This window comes from Anabrus simplex, chromosome 1 (assembly GCF_040414725.1).
Source record: "Anabrus simplex isolate iqAnaSimp1 chromosome 1, ASM4041472v1, whole genome shotgun sequence".
In the NCBI taxonomy this organism is placed as follows: Eukaryota; Metazoa; Arthropoda; class Insecta; order Orthoptera; family Tettigoniidae; genus Anabrus; species Anabrus simplex.
In genome coordinates, this window is record NC_090265.1 from 577588070 (window position 1) to 577600866 (window position 12797).

The window sequence follows — 12797 nt, forward strand, 5'->3', positions numbered from 1 at the left end:
TATCATATCTCACGTCATTCATTATATCTCATTAACTCATCTGATGAGGTTGATGTCAGGAAGGGCATCTAGTCATAAAAACTCGCTACGAAGATTCATTTCACTTCATACCAGACCCCGTAGAGGACTAGGACAAGGGTTGGAGATAATATTATTATTATTATTATTATTATTGTTACGGGGATACCCGTGGAATGCAGAGGTGAAAGAAGGTGCGGGCTGGAATGGGTCTAACTACAAAGCCGAGAAATGAATTAAAATTTCATTAAAGGTTATATTTTCAAAACAGCCAAACTTAACAGTTTTCACATAGAATTTCCAACTTTAACCAATAACAACAAGTAATAAGGTACCAGTAACAAAATTTAAGTCTAGGAACGAAAGATTTGGTGGTATAACAGAACTTAGGCTTCAAGCCTTCACTTTACATTTTCTGAGCTCTCAGCTCCCAAACACATATTTACCAAAGGGCAGAAAACCCCTAATAACATGGAGCACTTGCTCCCATCTTCGAATATCAAACCTCTCTGAGATGCTTTTACCACAAATAAAAGAGCTGACCCGCTGTCAATTTTCGGAGCCTATCAAAGGCCACAACGAACCTTACTATCAACTGCCCTCAAGGCACACTTACAAAGAAACAGAGGTATCTTGTACCCAACCTACTGGGCCTTCGTTGAAAAAGAATAGGTTAAGTAAATGGCCCGCAACACCAAGTAGAATGGAGGCGTGTACTTGCAGTCCTACATGAAATCTTTTAAAACCTAAGAGGCACTAGGCCGATGAACCAGGGGCTATTCCCAAACTGTGGAGGTGACTCGTATAAGAAAATTTAATACATTAAGGAAGAAAAGGTTACCAAAACGTAGTCACCTCAAGGCAAAAATGAAGGGGCGCTCGAGAGGGTAAAGCACTCTCTATCCCCGATTTACAGTTAAAGATATATGAAGTTTTACAAAAGTGACGGCAATTTACATGTTTGAAGATAGGTTACATAATAAAGGTTTCGGACCTTCCCCGTGGGTTAAACTGCTGAGCTAGCAAGAAATAAAGAAGGTTAAGTGGCCATTACTTTGTTGAAGAGCTGCTGTCGGATGAAAGAGGTGCTTCCCGCCTCCTGCTACACTTCCATACACTAGGCTAGATGTTGTTCGAGTGGCCAGTAGACAAGAAAATCAGCAGTTTTTATACTCTCGGGGAAGATTCGAGATCTTTCAAGAATAATTAAGACACACCCCCAGTCGTTTAATAGGTAGCTTACAGTTACACATCAAAATCGAAGAAGAAAGACACGATTGGTCAAAAATTAATTACAGAAATTCCGGATTAGCTCAATTCAAAACAGGCAGAAAGAAAAGATTAATATTGCCAACCCACACATGAAGGAACGAAATTTAGTAAAAGCAAAAACTTATGAATACAAAATTTCTTCAGGAAAGTTCCTTCACTTCGCACCAGGGGGCATGATCATAGTTTTTAGGCGGTGACATCTATGAGAGAATGTCCACACTTCTTGATTAATAGAAAACAAAACAAGTTGAAATCCACACAGTATTGACAACTTTGTAATCACATTTATGGTAGTGACATCTTCTGAGAAACTAATGAGTTGATCCAGTTTTTTAAGTTCAGAGTTTCTCCTGTAGAGGAGTACTTATTGGCGGAAGATTTAAAATTGCAGCGTAAAGGTGTACCACCAGGTACAATTATTATTATTATTATTATTATTATTATTATTATTATTATTATTATTATTATTATTATTATTATTATTATTGTTATTTTTGTTGTTGTTGTTGTTGCTGCTGCTGCTGTTAATGGTAGGTCCATTAATGTTTTGATATTTTACTTTGGAGGCATTCTACTGTATTACTTTATTCATTATCTAAAAATAATAGTAATTGCAATTTTGTCTTATCAAGTTTTAAAAAGGAGGAGGGGGGGGGTGCAAAATTATTTGGGCCCAGAGGTATTGCAGTAGTTAAATTCGGCCCTATGTATCTCCTTGAACATTTTTTTTTTTCCTCTTCGCATTCAGTCAAAACATTGGACTAATACCTGGTATTTCTATTTCAGTTGTATCGAGAAGCTGACCTTCATGAAGAGAAGGATAGAATATCTAGAGCATTGGGTGCCATTACTGATGAGAGTATTCTCAGGAAAGTTCTTCAGTTTGCAATGTCGGTAAGTTATAATAGCATTTTGTTTTTATCCTTTTGTCTTTAGTGTCTGGTGGCTGCCACCTGAGCCGCGGAGGCTCTGTCTAAAATTTAATTCTCAAGTATTTATATTATTAGTGGTCCTATCGATAAATACTACATAACTAAGTTATATAGACTTAAAATTTCCGATCATTTATGTCTTATACACGTTTACTGTACCGGCTATGATAACAAAGATATTCATGAATTTGTATTTTTGTTGCTAAGTCCATATCAATGCCGAGCCACGAGAAAATGGGTTAACATATTTTAATGAAAATCAGTATATAGAGCCGGGGAATAAGAAATTACAGTCTAAGCTATAAACAATTTTATTCACCCTTGATAAATTGTAGTTTAGGGGAAGGCACCTAAAAATTATGTACCTATGTTATTGGTCCTATCGAAAAGTACTATAAAAGAAAAGTTATAGGAGAATGCAATTTCCGATCATTTATATTTACCGTACCGAATATGATAAGAGTGGCATTTTCAAGTCGGAAGAAAACTAAATGTGAAGGCCTATAATATCGAAAGCGCATAACATTAATCAAGAATAACGTCATCGAAAGGGGGTAGCAGCCTTTCGGTAGTTGCAAGGGCGGCAGTTTAGATGATTGACTGATACGGCCTTGTAATAATACTCAAAATGGCTTAGCTGTGTTGATACTGCTACACGGCTGAAAGCAACGGGAAACTACAGCTGTAACTACCTCCCGAGGACATGCAGCTCTCTCTGTATAAATGGTGTACTGATGGCTTCCTCCCGGGTAAAATATTCCGGAGGTAAACTAGTCCCCCATTCGGATCTCTGGGTGGGGACTACACGAGAGGGGGCGATCATCAGGAAGATGGATACTGACATTCTGCGAGTCGGAGCATGGAATGTTAAAAGTCTGAATCGTTGTGGTAGGTTAGAGAATCTGAAAAGGGAGATGGATAGGCTAAAGTTAGATGTAGTTGGTATAAGTGAAGTACGTTGGCAGGAAGAACAAGATTTTTGGTCAGGTGACTACCGAATTATCAACGCAAAATCAAACAGGGGAAATGCAGGAGTTGGTTTAATGGTGAATAAGAAAATAGGGCAGCGGGTAAGCTACTACGATCAGCATAGTGAAAGAATTATTGTCGTCAAGATGGACACCAAACCAATGCCCACCACAGTAGTGCAGGTCTGTATGCCTACTAGTTCAACGGATGATGAAGAAATCGAAAGAATATATGAGGAGATAGAAGATTTAATACAATATGTAAAAGGTGACGAGAATCTAATTGTGATGGGAGACTGGAATGCAGTGGTAGGCCAAGGAAGATAAGGTAGTACAGTAGGAGAATTTGTATTGGGACAAAGGAACGAAAGAGGAAGTCAGCTGGTTGAATTCTGCACTGATCATAATTTAGTCCTTGCCAATACTTGGTTTAAACACCACAAACGACGGCTGTATATGTGGACGAGACCTGGAGACACTGGAAGGTATCAAACAGACTTCATTATGATTAGGCAGAGATTCAGAAACCAGGTGTTGGATTGCAAAACTTTCCCAGGAGCAGACGTGGACTCTGACCACAACTTGTTGGTCATGAAATGCCATCTGAAGTTGAAGAAATTGAAGAAAAGAAAGAATGCAAAAGGTTGGGATCTAGACAAGTTGAAAGAAAAGAGTTTGAGGGATTGTTTCAAGGAACATGTTGCACAAGGGCTAAATGAAAAGGCTGAAGGAAACACAATAGAGGAAGAGTGGATAGTCATGAAAAATGAAGTCAGGAGGGCTGCTGAAGAAATGTTAGGAAGGAAGAAAAGATCAACTAAGAATCAGTGGATAACTCAGGAGATACTAGACCTGATTGATGAACGACAAAAATACAAGAATGCTAGAAATGAAGAGGGCAGAAAAGAATACAGGCAATTAAAGAATGAAGTGGATAGAAAGTGCAAGGTAGCTAAGGAAGAATGGCTGAAGGAGAAGTGCAAGGATGTCGAAGGTTGTATGGTCCTGGGAAAGGTAGATGCTGCATACAGGAAGATCAAGGAAACCTTTGTAGAAAGGAAATCTAGGTGTATGAATATTAAGAGCTCAGATGGAAAGCTACTTCTAGGGAAAGAAGACAAAGCAGAAAGATGGCAGGAGCATATCCAACAGTTGTATCAAGGTAAAGATGTAGATAATTTGGTTCTGGAACATGAAGAGCCTGTTGATGCTGATGAAATGGGAGACCCAATTTTGAGGTCAGAGTTTGACAGAGGTATGAGTGACCTAAATAGGAACAAGGCACCTGGAATTGATGACATTCCCTCTGAATTACTGACTGCCTTAGGAAAAACCAGCATGGCAAGGTTATTTCATTTAGTGTGCAAGATGTATGAGACAGGAGAAGTCCCATCCGATTTTCGACAGAATGTTGTTATATCTATCCCAAGAAAGCCGGTGCTGACAGGTGTGAAAACTACCGCACCATTAGTTTAGTATCTCATGCCTGCAAAATTTTAACACATATTATTTACAGAAGAATGGAAAAACAAGTTGAAGCTGAGTTGGGAGAAGATCAATTTGGCTTCAGAAGAAATGTAGGAACACGTGAAGCAATCCTGACTTTACGTCTGATCTTTGAGGATCGAATCAAGAAGGACAAGCCCACATACATGGCATTCGTAGATCTAGAAAAGGCATTCGATAATGTTGATTGGACCAAGCTATTTATGATTTTGAAGATGATAGGGATCAGATACCGAGAATGAAGAATTATCTACAATCTGTATAAAAATCAGTCTGCAGTGATAAGAATTGAGGGCTTTGAAAAAGAAGCAGCAATCCAGAAAGGAGTGAGGCAAGGCTGCAGTTTGTCCCCTCTCCTTTTCAATGTTTACATAGAACAGGAAGTAAAGGAAATCAAAGAGAAATTTGGAAAGGGAATCACAGTCCAAGGAGAGGAAATCAAAACCTTGAGATTTGCCGATGATATTGTTATTTTATCTGAGACTGCAGAAGATGTCGAGAAGTTGCTGAATGGTATGGATGAAGTCTTGGGTAAAGAGTACCAGATGAAAATAAATAAGTCCAAAACAAAAGTAATGGAGTGCAGTCGAATGAAGGCAGGTGACGTAGGAAACATTAGATTAGGAAATGAAGTCTTAAAGGAAGTAGATGGATATTGTTACTTGGGTAGTAAAATAACTAACGATGGCAGAAGTAAGGAGGACATAAAATGCAGACTAGCACAAGCAAGGAAGAGCTTTCTTAAGAAAAGAAATTTGCTCACTTCAAACATCAATATCGGAATCAGAAAGATGTTTTTGAAGACTTTTGTGTGGAGCGTTGCATTGTATGGAAGTGAAACATGGACGATAACTAGCTCAGAAAGAAAGAGAATAGAAGCTTTTGAAATGTGGTGTTACAGAAGAATGTTGAAGGTGAGATGGATAGATCGAATCACGAATGAAGAAATACTGAATCGAATTGGTGAGAGGAGATCGATTTGGCTAAATTTGACGAGAAGAAGAGATAGAATGATAGAACACATCTTACGACACCCAGAACTTGTTCAGTTGGTTTTTGAAGGAAGTGTAGGTGGTAAGAACGGTAGGGGTAGACCAAGGTATGAATATGACAAGCAGATTAGAGCAGATGTAGGATGCAATAGTTACATAGAAATGAAAAGGTTAGCGCAGGATAGGGTGGCATGGAGGGCTGCATCAAACCAGTCTATGGACTGATGACTCAAACACAATAACGTTACAATGACCATTGATTGTTGGTATGTTCTCTGTATCTTATGCTGCCACTCAAATTCGATAGATGGGATTACTGCTGTGTACAGAGTATAACAGCCTGAGTGAATATTGGCGGGAAATAGCCGGGGAGTTAGATACTTAGAGTAGAAAACTTTCTTCTTTAGCATGCCATTCCTCTGGTTCGTACATTTTCTGATACTGCTGGTACATAACCCACTGGTTCTTCACAGTATTCCTGCTATTCGATCCCTACTCTGACACGCTGTTTTGAATGAGCAGTGTGCACACTTAAGGCAGAGGCTCACTTAGTAATAGCCAAATTAGCAGTGAAGAGGGGGTTTCTCCTCTGGCTTGGAGGAGAAATTTGTCTCTAAGTCAGATAGATTTTTCTGCCGCCAGTGTAGTGAATTTAGATTTTGCAACTCATCAGGTCCTCCTAGGAAATAGATTAGCAAAAGGGAATCGTTTTTGCCCTGGGACTCCCAACTATTCGACTCCCCACCCCCTGCCGAAGAAAGACGAAGAGTGTTCACGGATCACGGCTGTCTGCGTCTTGGTCATTCCGGCTCTGGAATTTTGGACTGTTACATCGGTAGCATAGTACTGTTCGTTAAAGGTGAGAAAATGTGTAGTTTTTCATTTGACCAAGTATTTCATATGAAGGCATTGCTTTTAATTGCGCCATTCCTACTGACAACATTGTAATGACCTATGTTCATTTCAGTTGGGAAAACCACTAACCACTTTCTGAGGATGTAAAAAGGCAGGTGGAGAGCGAGTGTCCGCCATTATAATGAACATACAATGAAAATTCCCCAAACCAGTCTTCATATGAGAAAAGACGTTTGGTGACTTCCCCGTCGCGTTTCTAGGCTAATGTTAAGAGTTATGCAATTTAATACAATCTTGCTCACAACGTGTACACTACCTAACCTAGAATTCTGTATGCAGTGTAGAATTCTGTAGCAAAGCAAGGGTACATCAGCTAGTTTATTTCATATTCATTATCTTCTCAACTGAGGTTTGCATCAGGAACTGCATCCGGCCATAAAACTATACTGTAAAATATAATTTCACTTCATCCCTGATTCCGTACTGTGTTGCGGGGCTAATGGGACGATATGCATTCCATTGATAGCATCAGTAAACATTTATCTGTAAAAGTGCTTCTTCCTTAACCTTTTCACTGCCGAGTTTTGATGACCAGCCGAGCCCTGTGGGCCGGGGCTTTTTTTTTTTTAAGGAAGAAGCCCTTTGACTGATACATATTTACTGATACTATTAATGGAATGCATATCGTCCCCTTAGGCCTGCAGCCCAATACGGTGTCGGGGATGAAGTGAGATTATATTTTATACCATATTTTTACGACTGGATGCTCTTCCTGATGCAAACCTCAGTTGAGATGAATAAGAAATGAATTATGGTGAATGAAACGGCATAAGGAGATGGAAGGAATCGGCTGTGGCTTATGACTAGGAACTGTCCCGACATTTGCTTGGGAGTGCAAAAGGAAACCACATTTTTTTTAAAAATTCTCAGGATAGCTGACGGTGGGGTGCAAACCCACTCGCCTGCCGAGTGCAGAGCTTGGCCCCATAGCGGCAGCATGTTAATACGCACGGCTACTCCGCTCGGTGATGCTATTACTGAAATATAATATTGTTGATCCAAGAACTGGTATTATCAAAATCATTTACATTTGGGGGAAAAATAATTTATCTGAGGAAGAGGTGACAATTCCGCATGAGATTCATCATTACTGCTTTGTTTCGCACTTTCTTGTAGTTCAATATCGCCACTTAGATATTCTCCATTTTCATTATCAAAATATAGCTCTCCACAATCACTATTTATGCGGAAACATCCAATTTCTTCGTCAACAAGAGAGAAATGTCTATTTCAAGACCCCATGATGGCTACACGTTAGCGGGAAAGATGTTCCACTCCAACGAAGGTGAAATAACACCAGATCGCTTTCAAAACACGCAAAATGGAGTGGTATATCTGCAGTACAGAACTTCTTTGAGCATTTCCATGGAATGTCAAAGCATGAAACTAAATCACGTTCATTTGTGAGATTGGTGAAGTACACACAGCATCAAAACGTATATATACCGTTCAGGTTTGGCGGATGTGGCACGTCGTTCAATAACATATATATACAGGTTTGGCAGTGAATGAATTTTAAAAAAACCGGCAATGAAAAGGTTAAATTAGGTCTGTCAGTAGACCGTATATAACGAACGTTTAAGAATGTGTTATTTCTGTTATTTTATGCTGTACGTGTATTTATTGTATGACTGTAAATAACGGAGATGCTTATGAAAAATTGGATTTTTAGTCCAAGTCCCGTGGAAATCTTGGTGCATTTCACTTCAAGGTGGGTTAACGGGTTGAACTAAAGAGCCATTTTACTCCTTTCGATAGAACAGAGAATAGAGGAGGTTATCACCAACGATGTGTTCATGAGTCTTCAGCCACATTGCCTCTGCAGTTGTCAAAGAAACAACAATATATAACCGAGAAGCACGGAGAATTTCGCACATCTTCGGATCTGTAACTGTACCATACAATGAACTCTTTAATTGTCCTAATTCTGTCTGGACTTTGTTGATCTTTATCTTACTTCACGTTACTGCTGCGTGAATTCGTAGAAAAATATAAGTTTACATGCCGTATTAAACGTTTGAATGAATGCATGCATGTAAATTCACATGTATTATTGAAGGAAACATTTAATCCATTACCAATTACCATGCGAAGAACAGGTAGAAATGCTAGTTATTTTATAAACTTGGGAACTTATCCGGTCATTTCGAAGGATGCTCTAGTGATTCCAGTATTAAAGAACACCACATCAAATTCTCCATCAGATTACCATGATCTATAACCCCTCCACTTGCTAAAGCCCTTGAACACCTAATACACAGCCAATTAACTGAATATCTCGCAAATCATTCGCTACCGGACACTTTGCAATCTGGCTATAGGAAGGGCTGCAGTACTACGACAGCACTTCTTCGGGAACAGACGATATTATGCTTGCTATGGATAAATGACAGGTGACTGTACTAACACTCCTTGATTTTAGCAGTGCATTTGATAAGTCAACAAAAAACTCCTTTCAAAATCGCTCTCCCATGGCGCCGATAGGAGAGTGATCAGTTTCTTTATATCCTACCTCACAAATCGTCTTCAGTGTGTCTCAATAAACAATGTCCAAAAGGGCTATCAAATTATATGGCATTCCTCAAGGATCTGTGCTGGGACCTCTGTTATTCAGTCTGCATATCAATGGCATTTCATCCCCACTTCTTCACTGTAAATACCATGTATATGCTGATGACTTACAGGTATATTACCATACTAGAATAGATCATATATGCGAAGCGATCAAACATAAATACGAGTACAGACCTACGACGGCTCACTACATACGCCAGAAACATCTCCTTACTCATCAACCCACTACATACGCCAGAAACATCTCCTTACTCATCAACCCACGAAGGACCCAAGGCATAAAAATTGGAGACCAAATATTACTATGTGCTCTAAATAATAATGAAAATCCTCCTCCAATTACCATTGGTGATGATACTGAAGTCCCATACTTCAAGATGGTTACAAAACTTGGGGGTTACCTTAAATGTGACTCTGACCTGGAATGGACATATAAGTACTGTGTGCAGAAAGGTACTGTACCCGCTCAAAGCCTGAGTCCCAACCAGCATTTATCTCAGCGAGTGTTACGGTCCGAATCGGTCGCAACTAATAAACAATAAAATTTAATATAGAGATATAAGATCTCAAACTAAATGTATGGGCGCCATCCAGTCAGTACTACAGGGTTGAACGGGACACTTTAATCATTAACTTTAAGGCTCATTATAAAACACACAAAATATATTAAAAATCAAAGGGAAATTATGAAGGCTCCGTCCTAGGAATGGGGATGGATATTTAAACGGTCACCAAGGGTTTACTATTCTACAAGAACAAGAACCTGGAACTGTTTCCTTGCAAATGCTAAAAGAGAATTTTATTTAAGTAAAACAAAATAATTTTTTTACACACAACCAAAATCTGTTGATCCTTAATTTGCCGGTTATTTGGCAAATCATTCCTGAATATATACATCATATTTTACACAATATTTGACACTTTTGACCACCGTTGTTATCTGAAGGTATCAGATTTACCCTCGTTAACACAGTGACCATTTATGGTCATGGACCAATTACCTGTTGGCCAAGTGGGCGTGATCACATGACCCATGTCATCGCCTCCACTTTTATTTGAGATGAGACCAACCCGGGACACTACAAACTCTCGCCGGGTTCCTAACCAAGATATGCTGATCGTTAACTGAAGGAAACGACAAGGGGACTCTGGAATGGTCCAGATGTAGGGATTTGCCTTCATATTACAAATATTAACTTATTATTTACAACAACTTGACATTATTACGTTATTTCGCCAGCTGACTTCCCTAGTATCATTCATCATCATCCAAAATAATAATAATAATAAATATTTTTATTATTATTATTATTATTATTATTATTATTATTATTATTATTATTATTATTATTATTATTATTATTAATAATAATGGAGATCATGATTATCATAACCTGTAATCATCCTCGCTCTAATATTTCAACTTCTCACTCTTATTATCATATTATTATTGTTATTTTTATAGTAGTTTGAAAATTTCAATATTTTCATTTCAACTCCCACCATCATTATTATGTTCAGAAATATAAACAAATAAATTCTTCTTCTGCCCCTTCAGGTTATTATTATTATTATTATTATTATTATTATTATTATTATTATTATAAATTAATTTTGCTTGTTACACGGCAGTCCACTATTATTAGGTTTAAAGCATAACCCCTTTTACAATCAATTAAGACATGATTTACTTGGAATATTATTATTATTATTATTATTATTATTATTATTATTATTATTATTATTATTTCAAAAATTTTTATTTTAATTTCAATCTTTAGAACTTAGTCACATATGTTAACTCTCAAATATGAACCACCAAGATCCGATTTCATATCGGTTGGGACATAATAACGGTATTCGAACCCGCAACCTTATTTTCGTACTGTCGTTAATTCATGGAGACCATGTCGTCCTAAGACAAATCTCAAATCCCATAACACTTCGCAGTTGGGCAAATACCTCCAATCTCTGCAAGTGCTAAAGCATTCCTTTCTTTTCCTTTTGAAACCCATTTATTCCACTGGGACTCTTCAAAACATTTAATTAATTAACCCTCGGTGCGTGGACTCTCTTCTGCCACTCATAACACCGGCTCAGCATACGACCTCATTGTCGGCCTTAAGATTCATCTATTTCTTCATGAACATCGGTACAATTCACTTTCATCTCCTGCCGGATTTCTGTCCCACACGACTTCCGACCTCAACTTTTGGCTCAAATCACTCTGGGCTTCCAACATAGCGTGACCATCTTATACAAGTGCCTCTATCGTTTCTACAAAATTATTTATGATTATTATGGAGTCCAAACAAACGTTAAATCAACCATTAGTGTTAAAATCAGATTTCCTGCCCGAATTAAAATATTCACGCCACATGATATCTCCACATTTTAATTACTTTAATTTGTAATCGTTCTATCAAATTAGACCCGTGCCTTTATTCACAAAGCATTATTATTAAACACGCATTTACACATTACCCATATTAATTCATTACTCCGACACTTCTACTGATTATTATTATTTCTGTCCACTGGTGAAACTTCGTGGCATAAATAATCATCGATATTTACAGACAATTCAATGGACTTCATTCCGTCCCACAACAATTAAAATCACTTGGCAACCCTCTACTTCCGGAAAATCTTGCAACATGTCTTAATATCTCTAAAGTTTCCGTTAACTGAAAACCACAGTTGAGCACTTCTAGAAAGAATATTAATCTTATCTTTACGTGAAACGTGCTCCATATAATTTCAAACAATTCATGCACTTGAATAAACAAATCCACCCTACTCTACTCTATTAAATAATCAAAATTATGATGAGTGCTTGATCTAATTATGTACATATTAATTTGTCCCTTTGTCTATCTATCTCTGAATTTATACGAGCCGTAAACGGTTCGTTTCACAATCAAGTTACCGTAATGAAAGAATCCCGCTAACGATAGCAGTCTACAAATGTATATTAATGGGTACTCATCTCAGCCTGTAGTTTGCTAAACCGGACGAGGAGCATAGCCCTCACCCATGTTTAGCATTGCATCTTACTGGTATTCATGCCAGCTTGAAGAGGTAATCCAATGCACTTTTCAGATTTACACATTTTAAATTTCAAGTTTTAAAACTTTAATAATTTAGCACACACTAATATTGAACTGAAACTTTACATTTCTGGCCTTTTATCTAGTCCACTTAATGTCAATATACATTCTTCATTCCTTTCCCGGACACTAGGAACATGGGATACCTCGGGATCCCCTTTACAATTGCCCGGGCGCGCGCTCGATTTCCTGTCACGCGTTCGCGCAGCTGACCAGGTATCAGTTGATGATTGACTGTTTACTGGGTGAAATACGTCGAACACCCGTGATCGTTCTCACGCCACGTACTTTCTAATTTCTTTGTGTAGAATTTCACACTCCTATCTGTAGGTTTTAATATACTTTGTTCGGTAAATATTGGAACTTTTCTTGCTAATAGACTGTTCAAGACTATAATATGAACTGCTACACGTCACGAATCACTGTGCTACGTTAACATTCTAACACTTCGAACACTACTCCACGAGTAAATACACACATGCTCCCTGGCATAGTAACAGCACAGACAAT

General features: G+C 38.1%; 2 protein-coding genes across 3 annotated transcripts in view; one reads left to right on the top strand and one right to left on the bottom strand.

Annotated features, from left to right (window-relative positions):
* Psa (puromycin-sensitive aminopeptidase) overlaps positions 1-12797 on the top strand; it is a 165546-nt gene that overhangs the window by 114425 nt on the left and 38324 nt on the right. For both annotated transcript variants that reach the window (XM_067135579.2, XM_067135580.2), the window contains exon 12: positions 2077-2184. In XM_067135579.2, coding sequence (XP_066991680.2) covers positions 2077-2184 — 108 coding nt within the window. The remainder of the gene's footprint in view (positions 1-2076; positions 2185-12797) is intronic.
* LOC136857155 (ubiquitin-conjugating enzyme E2 W) overlaps positions 1-12797 on the bottom strand; it is a 335437-nt gene that overhangs the window by 54531 nt on the left and 268109 nt on the right. The window lies entirely within an intron of this gene.